This window comes from Chiloscyllium plagiosum, chromosome 9, assembly GCF_004010195.1.
Source record: "Chiloscyllium plagiosum isolate BGI_BamShark_2017 chromosome 9, ASM401019v2, whole genome shotgun sequence".
Classification (NCBI taxonomy): domain Eukaryota; kingdom Metazoa; phylum Chordata; class Chondrichthyes; order Orectolobiformes; family Hemiscylliidae; genus Chiloscyllium; species Chiloscyllium plagiosum.
The window spans coordinates 15,762,789-15,778,682 of record NC_057718.1 but is presented as its reverse complement, the minus strand read 5'-3'; the positions used below and the strand labels follow the sequence as shown (position 1 = coordinate 15,778,682).

Genomic DNA, 15,894 nt, shown 5'->3' with positions numbered 1-15,894 from the left:
GACCCTTCCTTCCAGCTACCAATCGGATTCATTCCTCCCATTGACCACCATGCCGTACCCTCTATCTGTGTTCACTTGTCTTTACCTCACCACTCTGCCCCTCTCCCCAACCTAAACCCTCCCCCACCCCCTTACACCCAACCCCAGTCCTGAAGAAGGGTTACACCCGGTGCATTGACTTCTCCCCGTCCTGATTTAAAACTCAATCTATTCATCTATCTCAGTTCCATAAACCTTCATACCGTTGCCAGACAAAAATCTATTTTTTTTTAAGTTTGTAATTAATCCAATGGTTAGACATTAGTCTGTAAGGTGCTGGACCTCCACACAAATTCTCCTGATCTCTCAAAACACCTTTAGTAAAACTTCAGGAACAACCCAGTATAATGTTATTATTAGCCTGTCATGTGCTTCTTCAGTAAGCTTTAACAGAGATTCCCCCAAACATTTCAAGTCATGCATGTCTAAAATTGCAGACAATAGTCAACCTCCCTATTTTACAGTTTACCAGCAGCATAGCCAATCTACTTAACCTGCACATCTTTTGACAGTGGGAGGAAACTGGTGCACCTGGAGGAAACCCACGCAGATGCAGGGAGAATGTGCAAACTCCACACAGCCCGTGGGTGAAATTGAACAGCATGAGGGATCCAGGAGTTTGTGTGGAGTTTGGATCTTCTCCCCGTGTCTGCATGTTTCCTTCGCGTACTCTAGTTTCCTCCCATAATCCAAAGATGTGCAGGTTAGGTGGATTGACGATGCTAAATTGCCCATAGTATTCAGGGATGTGCAGGGTAGGTGGTTAGCCATGGGAATTGCAGGGTTATGTGGATGGCGTTGGTCTGGGTGTGATAATCTTTAGAGGGTCAGTGTGGACTTGATGGGCCAAATGGCCTGTTTCCACACTGTAGCCATTGTATGGCGTAGAACCGATCACAATCCTAGAGCATTTCAAAACATTTGACAGTCAATCAAGTACTTTAAGCTGGATGGGTATACGAATAGGAAGGGTTTAGAGGGATATGGGCCAAATACTGGCAAATGGGACTAGATTTATTTAGGATGTATGGTCGGCATGGACAAGTTGGACTGAGGGGTCTGTTTCGGTGCTGTACATCTCTATGAGACGCTTTGGATGTATTAATAGCTAATTTTGAGTATTTCCCTGAAACTTGTTGTCAAGCCCAGACAGCTTTATCTTCTTGAAGTTAATGCTTCCTTAAGCATTAACTGTCTGTTTTAAACATAAATTAATAATGTAATCAGCAGCCAAAAATTAGATAATCAGTGACTCAGTAGAACTCCATAGGAACACTTTGTGCTTTGTTTTAATGACACTGTTTTTAGAAAAGGGCATAATTTGAAGTGAACTGTCTTGTTATAGAAGACACACTGATGGATGAAAGCAAGAACTTGACATGGCCAAACATGTACTGTGTGTTTACACTTAATAAAGTTTCCTAAAGTTTTGCGTAACATTAATAGCTTATTGGGTGAGGTGCCTGAAAACCAGTGATAATTATCGTATCAAATCCAAACCAGGCAGCGAGGGCTGCAAAATGAGATTTTATAAAATGAGGAAAAAATTTATATCCCATTCTCCCCAAAGCTTTTTCCAACTATTTTTGCTGGGAGAGAAACATTTAGGGTCATGTGAAACACTGATTTTATACCTTAGAAACATTGACTAGCAGTTTGCAGAAATATATCAATGTCCAGACAAATGGGTTAAGTTATGATTTTCCCAGTGGTGCCATTCTGAAAAAGACAAAGAAAGATGCCCAGGTTCAAGCCTTGGTCTATAAGTTTGAAAGAAAAATTTGTATTTATATATCACCATTTATGACTTTACTCCATGCAAACAATTTTGAGCAAGGGTCACTCAGCCTGAAATGTTAACTCTGTTTTCTCTCCGCAGATGCTGCCAGACCTGGGCTTTTCCAGTAATTTCTGTTTTTGCTTCTGATTTATAGCGTGTGCAGTTCTTTCGTTTTTATTATTCAGGATGCAAAGAGTATGCTTTTGCAAAGCATAGACCAGATGGGTTAAATTTTTCATTTCCAGTCTTATCTGTAATGTTCCTATTGTCAAAAAATGTCAACACAGAGTATTTCACACACAAAATGTAGTATGAAACATTGGTGAAGGATCAACAGCTTTGGAATTGTACTGTCATATCATTAGTTAATTCAGGATGAGAAGAGATCAAGGTAGTGTGTGTGGAGGTGGATATCACCTATACTTAATAATTTTGCGGATACACCATTTCCGATCTAAGATAATATCAGGTACATTTAGTACAAGGCATGTAAAATGGTGTGACCTTTTATGTGCATTGCGTGAAGTTTTGTAAACAATGTGATCCTGTACAGCAAGGTTCTTGTAAAAGGGAACTCTAAAGGCAAATGCAGAGCTGGATAGTGATATGAGTCCACTTGCATTTTCCAAGGCAATAATGGTGGATGAGATGAGTAGAAGGAAATGACACTGAGGTTAGTCCCCAGTGGATGAATAAGTTCGCATTTGGCCGAGTAACAGCAGTCTCAATGGGCAATATGAGCTATGGAGAATTTATTCAAGATATTCAAGACTGGGACACCAGGAAAATAGTGAAAGATTCAGGCCTTAGAGATAGTGAATGAATGAATGAATGAATAATTTATTCATTGTCACACACATCTAGGGAGATACAGTGAAAGGTCTTCTGTCACCACAGTCTGGCACCATTTTGAGTAAGAAAAGAATAAAACGAAAGTACTTAAATGAAGTTCAATTTCATCGGCCATGCTCCCAAAAATGGCTCCAGGACTGCAGCAAGGTCCCCACTCCCTCATCACTGCAGCCGACACCCACCACCACTCCAGGAGTCCACGCATTGGATCTCCGAGCCAGGAATCATCACCGACACCACTCCAGCCTCCCTGTTACGCCAGGAAGATGAGGAAAAAAAGGAAAAAAGCTGTCAAAGTACGCCAGAGGGAAGAAACAAGAGGTGACATGTTGGGTGACTGGAAGGTGAAAAGGCAGGGAAGGTGAGAGAAAATTGATGAACAAATGAACAGAATAGCAGCTAAAACTACACACTTCTGTCTACCTTCTGGTAGCAGTGTTTAATAATTGATGTCCTCGGTCAAAATCTTTTGCTTACATTGATTTTGTTAGTTCCACTCTTCCTGATTGTTCCCCATATCACTGCAGTGTTTTCTCTTTTTATCCAAATTTCTCTTTAAAATTATTATTGAATCTTCTTGCATCACATTGTGAGGCAGTGCATTGCAGATGATAAAAACTTGCTGCGTAAAAGAATTTCTCCTTGTTTCCCCAAAAGATTAACTGCCGATTATCTTTATGGTAGTTCATGTTCATTCAGTACCTTAGTTAGTCTTTATATTTGCCACTCTGAATGTTATCAAATGAAAGGCAGGGCAATCAGAGACTGTATTCCCAGAACAGAATTTGCAAGATTTTCTGCTTCCAGTGCCCAACCTTAATACGCACCAGATCGAAAGTATGAGGAGGACATAGAGGAATGAGAAGATCAGGGAGGGAAGTAGAGAAGACCTCCTTATTGGAAAATGTTGCCTTGAGCCATGGTGCTGATGTTGCCTTGATGTTGCATTCAAATGGAAAATGTTTTCAGACCATTACAGATTACATTGCAGCAAAGCACAGAGGACGAATGCAGAACCTCTCTCCAAAGCATTCTCAAGGAAGGAGAATTAAACAACAGAGAATCCTGGATGACCTGCCAGGAATGCCACTTGCATAGAATTGCTACAGCTGTTCTCAGTCTGCAGCGGTATTCAGCTAAGCTAAATGAAGAAGAGCACCGCATCTTCTGCTGAAGCACTTTACAGCCTTCAACACTGAGTTCAACAAATTCAGACCATGAACTCAGTCCACTACTTTCACTCTGTTTCTTTCGCCATATGCCATGCTGAATTTTGATTTTTAATGTTTTTGCTTCTGGACTGTTCATTATTTTGTCATTTGCACCAGCTCTGGACAAATACATTTTTTCATAACAGTCATTACCACTTCCTTTGCATTTTGTTCCATGACTCTGTTGACATAAAGGGTCAGATTTTCGAATGAATGGCAATCACATACAGATTTCCATTTCAGCTCCTTCTGTTTTATACATCAAAGAATGTCTGCAGGAGATTCAGAAATGCAGAGCCATACTTCCATTCTGACAAGTCTTTTGCAGCACTGAACAGAGGAGAGGAGACAAACTTTGTCCCTGTAGCCAACTCTACCTTCACTGTTTTGCAATGACCTTTAATTAAGTTTACCACGTTGTTTCTGACCCAGGTTCTTATTCTAAAAATGATTACCAAATCCAACAATGTTATGGTCTCTTTTCTAGGATATCTTTTACTCTAAGATTACTTATTAAAACTGCCTCAAAATTACCAGATTCAAATTAGCTTGGTCCCGTTTTGAATCTACAACATATTCTTCCAGGAAATTGTCCCCTATACATTCCTTGAATTCTTCCTCAAGGAATCTCCGTCAAGACCCCACCACCAAGCATATATTTCCCTCCCCACCCCTTTCCGCCTTCCGCAAAGACTGTTCCCTCCGACTGCCTGGTCAGGTCCAACCCACCCTCCCATCCTGGCACCTGCCACCGCAGGAACTGCAAAACCTGTGCCCACACCTCCTCCCTCACCTCCATCCAAGGCCCTAAAGGAGCCTTCCACATCCATCCAAGTTTTACCTGCACATCCACTAATATCATTTATTGTATCGGTTGATCCCGATGCGGTCTCCTCTACATTGGGGAGACTGGACATCTCCTAGCAGAGCGCTTTAGGGAACATCTCCGGGACACCCGCACCAATCAATCACACTGCCCTGTAGCCCAACATTTCAACTCCCCCTCCCACTCTGCTGAGGACATGGAGGTCCTGGGCCTCCTTCACCGTCACTCCCTCACCACCAGACACCTGGAGGAAGAACGCCTGATCTTCTGCCTCGGAACACTTCAACCCCAGGGCATCAATGTGGACTTCAACAGTTTCCTCATTTCCCCTTCCCCCACCTCACCCTAGTTCTTCATCCCCTCCCCCATTCACCTATTGTACTCTATGCTACTTTCTCTCCACCCCCACCCTCCTCTAGCTTATCTCTCCACGCTTCAGGCTCTCTGCCTTTATTCCTGATGAAGGGCTTTTGCCCGTAGCGTCAATTTTACTGCTCCTCGGATGCTGCCTGAACTGCTGTGCTCTTCCAGCACCACTAATCCAGAACTACGCACAACTCTGCCTACCTTAGTGTCATCTGCAAATTTACTAACCCATCCTTCCACGTCCACATAAAGATCATTTATAAAAATGACAAACAGCAGTGGCCCCAAAACAGGTCCTTGTGGCACACCACTTGGTAACTGAGCTCCAGGTGAACATTTCCCATCAACCACCACCCTCTGTCTTCGTTCAGCTAGCCAGTTTCTGATCCAACCCATTAAATCACCTTCAGTTCCGTAAAGTTGTAACAAGACTTGCCTATTTTTAACTACAACTCTCCAGCAATAAAGGCCACAATTTCATTTACGTCTTCAATTACTTGTTCAGTTGCATGTAAACATTTTGTGTTTTATGCACAAGAACACTCAGATCCCTCTGTGCTGTACTTTTTTGAAGTCTCTCTCTCACCATTTAAATAAGTCTGTCTTTAGATTCTTCTTAGCAAAGTGTATGAATTCATACTTTTCTACATTAATTGTCATCTACCAAGTTATCATCCATTCACCCAACCTATCTATATAGCCCCTTGCAGATTCCTCATCTCAACATGCCTTTTCAATTATATTTGTATTGTCAACAAATTCAGATATGTTGCACTCTGCCCCTTCTCCAAGCCATTGACAAAGATAATAAATAATTGAAAACCTAGGGCTAAACCTTGGTTACATTTTTCTAGTTGATAAAGGCCCATTGATCCCAACTCTCTGTTGCCTGTAAGTTAACCAATACTGAAATCATGCTAATGCAATGCCTCCAATACAGTGAGTTTTCTGTTTACTCCAAATGTGCAACAATGCAATTGTAAGTAGGTAGATAGTGTGCAATACAATTTGTATCACTAATCTGTTAATATGACTAATGTCACAATTCCTAGTTACACTCATTTTCTCCGTAAAATTGTCAAGCCATGAGTAATGTGGTTCTCTCATCTGTGAAAATCAGTAATGTGATTTCATGAAAAGGGCTTTGCCTTTGGGTGTGACCTGACCTCCAGACCATGTCTGGAGTACTACACAATGTTGGATTCCTTAATTGAGGAAGAGTATAATTGCATAAGACACAGTTCAGAGAAAGTCCACTAGTTTAATTCCAGAGATGAAAGGCCTGTCTTATGAAGAGAGATTTATGAGCAATTTAAGCCTGTACTTGCTAGAGTTTAGAAGAATGAGAGAAGACCTAATTGAGACACTAAAGGGGATTGACAAAGTAGATATGGAGGGCATGTTTCCCTTGTGGGGCAATCTAGAACAAGAGGGCATAGCTTTCGGCTAAGGAGTGATGGACTTAACACAGAGATGGAGGAGAAAGTGAGGACTGCAGATGCTGGAGATCAGAGCTGAAAATGTGTTGCTGGAGACGCACAGCAGGTCAGGCAGCATTCAAGGAACAGGAGAATCGACGTTTCGGGCATGAGCCCTTCTTCAGGAATTCCTGAATGTATTCCTGAAGAAGGGCTCATGCCCGAAACGTCGATTCTCCTGTTCCTTGGATGCTGCCTGACCTGCTGTGCTTTTCCAGCAACACATTTTCAGCTTAACACAGAGATGAGCAGGAATTATTTTTCTCAAAAGGGTCATGAATCTGTGGAATTCACAGAGTGTGGAGGACACCAGGACCCTGAATAGATTTAAGGAGGAGATAGATTTTTAATTAGTAATTTGGGTTAAAGGATTATGGGCAGCGGGTAGGAAAGTGGAGTTGAGGCTGAAATGAGATGAGCCATGGTCGTATTAAATGACAGAGCAGGCTTGAGAGGCTGAATTGCCTACTGCTGATCCTAGCTCTTATGTTCTTCTGTGCAAATGTTTACTCATCTCCTTGGGTGATCTAGTGGTTGACTTGTTCATGCAAGCTTTGAGCTGGGTTTTAAATACCAGCTTTTGAGTGTGATTTAAAGTGTAAATTTCTGCCGGATGAGTGTATGATATAAAAACCCACCCTTTTATTGGTTTGACACTGGTTACAGAACAAGCAAATACTACTGAATAACAAGAATAGCTCACTTAAGCTAATTCTCTTACAGGAGCGGACCACAGAAATTGTCACTTTAACAAAACCATCAAGGTCAGCATGTCAGAGTGTAACCCATACATTATATATCCGCTAACATCTTATTTGCTGGCTGTTATGATTTTCAATATCCAGGCCAGAAAGTTTGTGCATTTGTACGGTAGATACCTAACTCAAGACCACTCTGTAGTATATGTTCCAGCTAAGATTGGATGGTTTGTAATGGAGTTGCCGTCATTTTTAGTACCTGTGATATCACTTTATCAATCAGGCAGCCTGGACAGTACGGGGAGCAAATTCTTATTATTCATGTTCTGTGGGCACTACTTTCACAGGTAAGTGCAATTTAAAAGAATCCTACTTCTGGAATTTTGTTTGTTTCCTTTGGCAAATATAGTGCAAATAAAACCAAGCCTGAACATTACATAGATTTTCTCCTTCTGTGGTTTGCTATTAGCTATCCCTTTGTCTGTCTAACAGTCTTTTTCTTTCTCTGGGCTCCATCTCTATCTATCTGCTCACTCCCTCTCCCCCCACCTCAGTCCCGAACATAAATACCACCTCTTTATAGCTACTGTCAATCCTGAAGGCGGCTCACTGGGTTCAAAACATTAACTCTTCTTTCTCTGCTACCAGATTTGCTGCTGCAATTTCTGTTTTTGTTTGACATTTCCAGTACTGGCAATTTTATGTTTTATTTACTTGAACATTATTTACCTGTACAGATTGCAGATAGAGTATTGTGTGCAGTTATGGAATCCACATCATAGGAGGATGGTGTAACACTTGAAAGGATGCAAAGGAGATTTACCAGGGTGTTGACTGGGCTGGAGAGTTTCAGTTTTGAAGAGAGATTGGACAGTCTGGGGTTGTTTTCCTCAAAACATAGGATATTGAGGGGGTCATGATTGTGATATATAATATTATGAGGGGAATATTGATGATAGACAGGAAGAAACTTTTCCCCTTGATGAAGGGATCAAGGACTGGGACATAGATTTAAGGGACAGAAACTTTAGAGGAGATATGAGGAAAAACATTTTCATTCAGAGCAGTTCTGAGGAAGGGTCACTCGAACCGAAATATTAACTCTGATTTCTCTCCACAGATGCTGCCAGACCTGCTGAGCTTGTCTGGCAATTTCTGCTTTTGTTTCATCCAGAGAGCAATGGAAATCTGGAACTCACTGCCTGTATGGGTGATAGGGCAGATACCCATATAAGATTTCAGAAATATTTAGATATACATTTATGATATGCATGCAAGGCTAAGAGCCAAGTACTGGAAAATGGGATTAGAATAAAAACTTTTAGACTGAAATTTATAAAATAACCTTCAATTATTTTTTCAATGTATTATTTAGTATCTCATTCTAGGTTATCCTAAATAAATCTACTTTTGTATGTATGTTAAATCTAAATCCCATTTGTTCTCTCAGGTCGATGTAAAAGATCCCATGGAACATTCTGAAGAAGAATTTGGGAGTTCTCCCTGGTGTCCTGATCATTATTTTATGTTTTGACTGATGTAATTATAAACAGATAAACAGTAGTTCTTGAAAGACTGAGAACAAATGCCGTTTGCTAGCCAATTTTGCCATTGTAAGCTTATGCCAAAATATTTTTGGGAACTTCATTTGAATAGGTCACTGAGGTGTGCAGTGACACATTTTCATATGAAAAAAAAACAAAGTTGCTTATTTCTTTGAAAGTGTGAATCTAGATAAGGAGGAGAAACTGTGGAGTTTTCAGAGTTCAGTACATCCAGTCAGTTAATGTTGGGTCAAAGAGAAAGCAATGGCTAGGGTTTATTCCAAGAGAGATAAAATTGAAAAGTAGGGATGTTATTGCTAAATCTGTATCAAATTGTGATGATATGGCATTTCAAGTACTGATGCTGTTCTAGTCTCTAAATTACAAAAAGAAATGGAGGCACTGGAAAAGGTACAGGGAAGATTTACAAGGATAATAGCAGAAATGCATCCTGGTTCTCTTTCCTCTTCAGAGAATGGGGAAGCTGGACAACCAGCTAAGGGAGAAGGAAATAGAGCAAGTCAGGATCAGGACCTCAAGGTTGTGATCTGAAATTTTGGAATTGTGAGTTCTGAGGCAGCAAGGGTCGCTGTGGAGCAATTGTGCTCTCCTGTATTTACAAACAAGCTCCCATTCTCAGACCCCCACTCCCTCACAGTTCTCATGTCAACTTTCAAGCTTTGAATTGCGTTACAGTGAGATAATGTTTGGGGAGCACTTTAGAACAGAGGACCACATTTGCAGATTTAGATCACGAATGACAGGTGGATACGTTAATGAATCATAAATGGTCTGGGTGTGCAGAATTATCAATTCCTGTGTCTCACATTTTAAGTAACCTAAATATTGGCTAATGTGGGATTATTAGAAACCAAGCAGTCAGTGGTTGACCCAAATTGTATTTTAGGAGTCCTCTTGTGGCACAGTGGTAGTATGGTACCCCTGAATGAGTTCAAATCCCACCAGCTCCAGAGATGTGTAATAGCATCTCTGAACAGGTTGATTAGTCAAAAATAGGTTAACTGAATAAGCAGATCAACTCTGGTATGACATGTAGGCAATCTGACTGTTGGATAACTGACTGAATTACATACAGTCCACAATCTTAACCTCTGTCCAAATCAATGATAGCAGGAAGGACATAAAGTCAAAATTTCATCCAATCCAAGGGAACTTTCACCCAACAACTTATCGTAAACTTTGCAGAGAATTATGGTCACATTTGGTTGATACTTTATGTTTCCAGGAATATTCTTAAGTTTGAGTTTTATTTTCAACCGTTTGTTTACAACAGGAAACAAACTGTAACTTTCCTCAGTGTTGTATGTGAGCAGTTTTGTGTCAAAAATCTTGCAGGGAATATATGAGGAAAAGTTACAATCATAGGTCAAAATTTGCTGAAATGATGTGAGCTATATTGCTTATCTGGTATTTATGCTCTCCAGTTAACATGCATTACATTGACAACCTAGTGATATCAAAATTAAACCAGCGACCTTACTGAAGATAGATTCAATGAATTATCCTGAAGACATATGACACAGCATAACATTACAAAGATAAAACTGGGACTAAATGCCATGACTTCTATTGAAACTTGGGATGGCAAGGGATAAATGAGCTGAAACTTCTGAAGTCACCTTAAATCCAACGAAATAATAACTTTAGTTCACAAAGACTTTGCAGGATTTAGTAATTAATAATGTCCAGCATCTTCATGAAAATGAAGGATGGCAGAGTAACAAAAAACAAAGGCTACAAGATCCATGGAGGCTCTTTTCACTGGTTATATCAAGGAGTAATAGTCACAAGGTTTAGACTGAGCTCAGTTTCTTCACTCAGACAGTGGTGATTTTTTGGAATTCTGTACTTCAGAGAGCTGTGAATGCTCAGTCATTGAACATGTTGAAGACTGGGATTGTTGGTCAATAAGGAAAATATTGATGAAGGGTCATTAACCGGAAATTATAACCGTTCCTCTCGCTGCAGATGCTATCTGGAGTAATAGCTAGATGAAAAATCTGCAGAGGCTGGAATCCAAAGTAGATAAGCAGAAGGCTAGAAGAACTTGGCAAGCCAAGCAGCATCAGGAGGTGGAGAAGTCAACGTTTCAGTATAACTCTTCTTCAGGAATTCCTGAAGAAGGGTTATCCCCAAAAAAGTTGACTTCTCCACCTCCTGATGCTGCTGGCTTGCTGTGATCTTCAAGCCTCCTGCTTATCTATAGCTGAGTTTTAGCAGCAGTTTCTGGTTTTATTTAGATTTGCAGTATCTGCATTATTTGAGTTTTTGGTTTATGTTAGGAAGGGTTTGTTTGGACTCAGTAGAGTTTGTGCCTTTTATGTGTTTTCTTCATGACAAATTTCCTGCGAAAGTATTTTCATTTTGTTTTATTAATTCTGCTTTATAAGGACATTTATCTACGCAATTAGAAACAACGGACATCCTACATCTTTCCCATTCATTTTCTTTGGATGTCTGTTCTGTACTATTAATGGCTACCTTCAGGGATACACCATGATCCACTGCACTCACTATGATGACAACTGGGTCACTGACTTCAGGTTTATCTCAGGTAAACCAAATTTCTGTAAATGGTCTACTTTCAGAATATAGGGTAGAATTACTCATTTTGTATGCCTTATGGCTACTAGAGCACTTGTGATTACAGATTACAGTTCTCAAACTCAATATAGCATTGACCTGCATAATGTTCCATCACTGTTCCTAAACTCTCTATCACCCCAGTGGCAAGTGGGAGAATACAAATAGTGGATGCAATAGGGGCATGGTGCATGTGTAATAAAACAGATTTCAGACAATAGCGTGAGAAAACTTCTAAGGTCTCAATGAGAGATACTTTCCATGAAATTTAGCAAAAATGACATAGCCAATTTCTGGTAAGATTCAGCACCATCATCCAGTTGCAATTTCTGTGTAATTCCTCATTTTCACCCATTGCTGGCTTGTAGGGGCGTTGGCAGCATATTATTTAACAGGATTTTTTAAAGGTACCATTCAGTTGTTCTAACCAAATGTGGTTGTAGATATTTGCTTCACATGCAATTATTAATCATAATGCAACTAGATTCATCAAATCAAGGGCTACCATTTCATCTATATACAAGTCATGGATGTAGGTTTGCTCGCTGAGCTGGAAGGTTCATTTTCAGACGTTTCGTCATCATACTTGGTAACATCTTCGGTGAGCCTCCAGATGAAGCACTGGTGGTGTAGCCTGCCTTCTATTTATATGTTTGGGTTTCCTTGGGTTGATTATGTCATTTCCTATGTTGATGTCATTTCCTGTTCTTTTTCTCAGGGGGTGGTAAATGGGATCCAAGTCGATGTGTTTGTTGATAGAGTCCCGGTTGGAATGCCATGCTTCTAGGAATTCTCGTGTGTTTCTGTTTGGCTTGTCCAAGGATAGATGTGTTGTCCCAGTCGAAGTGGTGTCCTTCCTCATCTGTATGTAAGGATACTTGTAAGAGTGGGTCATGTCTTTTTGTGGCTAGTTGATGTTCATGTATTCTGGTGACTAGTTTTCTGCCTGTTTGTCCAATGTAGTGTTTGTTACAGTTCTTCCAAGGTATTTTATAAATGACATTAGTTTTGCTTGTTATCTGTATAGGGTCTTCCAAGTTCATTAGCTGCTGTTTTAGTGTGTTGGTCAGTTTGTGGAATACCATGATGCCAAGAGGTCTGAGTAGTCTGGCAGTCACTTCCGAGATGCCTTTAATGTAGTGGAGAGTGACTGGGATTTTTGGACGCATTTTGTCTGCTTGTTTGTGTTTGTTGCTGAGAAATTGGCAGACTATATTCATTGGGTACCTGTTCTTTTTGAGTACACTGTATAGGTGATTTTCCTCTGCTCTGCGTAGTTCTTCTGTGCTGCAGTGTGTGGTGAGTCATTAAGATAATGTTCTAATGCAGCTTCGTTTGTGGATGTTGGGATGATTGCTTCTATTTGGTCCGTATGTGTTGTTTTTATGTAGACACTGGTTTGAAATGCCCCATTAGATGTTGCAATAGAGCGAACAGCCAGGAGTGGCAGTTTATTGTTTTCCTCCTCTTTTGTGACTTTTATGCCAGTAAGGGTATTATTGATGAGAAAGTGAGGTCTGCAGATGCTGGAGATCAGAGCTGAAAAGGTGTTGCTGGAAAAGCGCAGCAGGTCAGGCAGCATCCAGGGAACAGGAGAATCGACATTTCAGGCATAAGCCCTTCTTCAGGGTATTATTGATGACCTACAGACCAAAACCTACAGACAAACCAACGGAACACCCATGGGATCTCCAATATTAGGGCTCTTAGCGGAGACAATAATGCACAGCTCTGCCAACCATCCAACCCAAACTTTGGGTCCGCTATATGGATGACACCTTTGTCATCACTAAAGAAAACAGAGTAGAAAAAACCTTCAAGACCATCAATAATACCCTTACTGGCATAAAATTCACAAAAGAGGAGGGACCACTCTCGCTAGTATCCTTACATACGGATGAGGAAGGACACCACTTCGACTGGGACAACACATCCATCCTAGGACAAGCCAAACAGAGACACGCAGGAGAATTTCTAGAAGCATGGCATTCCAACCGGAACTCTATCAACAAACACATTGACTTGGATCCCATTTATCACCCCGTGAAAAAAAAGGAAATGACTTCACCATAGGAAATGACATCATCAACCCAAGGAAACCCAAACATATAAGTAGAAAGCGGGCTACACCATCCAGAGGCTTACTGAAGAAGTTATCTAGTATGGTGATGAAACATCTGAAAATGAACCTTCCAGCTCAGCTACATCCAGAACCTCAACCTGAGCTACAAAACTTCTCAAAATTCAATATACCAGTCATCTGTGGTCATCAGTACCACATCTTAGATGTCTGATCAAGGTATCCTGGGAGCTGCCATGATGACAACATCTTGGAGAACTTTCATCTTCCTACTGTTTCAGAAGTTGGTTACCTTACAAGGATGTATACTGGGAGACAAGGGCCACCCTCTGTGACCATGACAGATGACTCTGTTACACAAACCCCTGACTGAGGACAAGTGCAGATACAATGCAGCCCATTCTTTGATTAGGACCATCGTGGAGCAGATGATAGGCTCTTGAAGATGATGATTGGAAGATGAAGATCTAATGTTTGAATTGGTCATTGTGGGCCTCACAGTGCACTTTGGACAGAGTGTGCAATGTTAGTCCAGCATGCATGCTCTGCACAACTAGAGCAGCTAAAGAGAGGATGCAATGGATGCTGAAGTTCTGGGATAGTGGTAACTTTCTTCCTTGGAGAAAGACAAGTAGATTGAGGAGGAGGAACATCACTTTCAGCATGATGGAGCACCGCAGCATCAGGCACAACAAACCAGACAGGACCTAATTGTCAAAAAAATCAAAGAACTGCAGATGCTGCAAATCTGAAACAAAAATAGAAATTGCTGGAAAAATGCTGCAGGCCTGGCAGCATCTATGGAGAGAAAACAGAACTGAAGAAAGGTCACTGAACTAGAAATATTAACTCTGCTTTCTGTCCATAGATACTACCAGATCTACTGTGTTTCTCCAGCAATTTCTATTTTTGTTTCAGGCCCTAATTGTGACCCAGTTTCAATAGATCTGAGCTGGGTGCAATGATCACTTTTTGTCAGTGTATTTGTTGGTGCTAGGAAGACAAGGAGACTGTAATGTCAGGAAGCAAATACAGTTTCTGTTTAAAAATTGAAAGAATTCCAGATGCTGTAAATCAGAAACAAAAGCAGAAATTGCTGGAAAAGTTTAGCAGATTTGGCAGCATCTGTGGAGAGAAATCAGTTAATACTTCTGGTCAAGTGACCCTTCCTCAGAACCTTTCTGAAGGATCACTCATTTTGAAACATTAACTTTGATTTCTGTCCACAGATGCTGCCAGACCTGCTAACCTTTTCCAGCAATTTCTGCTTTTGTTGCAGCTTCAGTATTTTTGTGGTTTACTGTTGCTGAACAAAAGTGCATGTGCTTTTGTAAGGTTTTCCTGTATATGATGTTCCCACGTTGACCAATGATAAGATTCTGGCTACATTGTGTTTTGGGAGACAGTATTACTGACTTAGGTAGGGTTGTAAGATGGGATGATGTTAAGGACAGATAACCTATCTGGGTGATTTTTAAACACTTTTAGGTGTTAAACTGTGTATCTGCACGTGTAATGATGCGTGAGCCATGCCACCAATGTGCTCTGAGAAACTTGTTTAGTGGTTGCTATCCCTTTGCATGCATGGTCAGGGGAAACTCCAGATTGCCAATGCTTGACTGGGTGCATGGCTTGCTTTCAAACATGGGACCATTGCAGAGATTCTGGGATGTCCTGCCAGTGGTGAGTATTTCTGCCTATGACAAATGTGGGAATACAATGAGCAGATGCCACAGGGACATAGGTAATGAGACAGGTTTAGGATGATAGCGTAAGAAAACTCACAAGACCTTATGAAGAGATACCCACTATGAAATTTGCCAAAAATGACACTTAGCTGATTTTTGGTAAGATTCAGCACTACCATCCAGTTACAACATCAGTGTAATTTCTCATTTTCACTCATCGTTGGTTTCAGAGTTGACAGCTTACTGTGTTGACAAGTTTTTTTGATCTAACCTAATGTAGATGTAGATATTTGCTTTATGTTTACATAGCTATTTAAATTACCTCTTCCCTATATTTGCTTTCACTAAACAATAGTTCAATAAAACCAAGTTTTATTTTGCTTCATAAGACATTCCTAAAGTTCTATTAAATTTATAGAATTCACCTCATGTAATATTTCTGCATGACAGAACAGGAAATGGATTTCTTTTTGTCTCGTGTTAATAAATAATTTATTCTTTGTTATTTTGTTAAGAACAAAATAGATTTGAAAAATGTGTTGCTAGAAAAGCGCAGCAGGTCAGGCAGCATCAAAGGAGCAGGAGAATCGACGTTTCGGGCATAAGCCCTTCTTCAGGAATGAGGAGGGTGTGCCAAGAAGGCTAAGATAAAAGGTAGGGAGGAGGGGCTTGGGGGAGGGGTGTTGGGAATACGATAGGTGGAAGGAGGTTAAGATGAGGGTGATAGG

At 40.6% G+C, this 15,894-nt stretch overlaps 1 protein-coding gene across 1 annotated transcript in view; it reads left to right on the top strand.

Annotated features, from left to right (window-relative positions):
* LOC122552652 (3-oxo-5-alpha-steroid 4-dehydrogenase 2-like) overlaps nucleotides 1–15,894 on the top strand; it is a 29,269-nt gene that overhangs the window by 5,330 nt on the left and 8,045 nt on the right. The window contains exon 2 of the mRNA XM_043695442.1: nucleotides 11,206–11,369. Within this exon, the coding sequence (XP_043551377.1) occupies nucleotides 11,312–11,369 (58 nt within the window). The 5' untranslated portion in view covers nucleotides 11,206–11,311. The remainder of the gene's footprint in view (nucleotides 1–11,205; nucleotides 11,370–15,894) is intronic.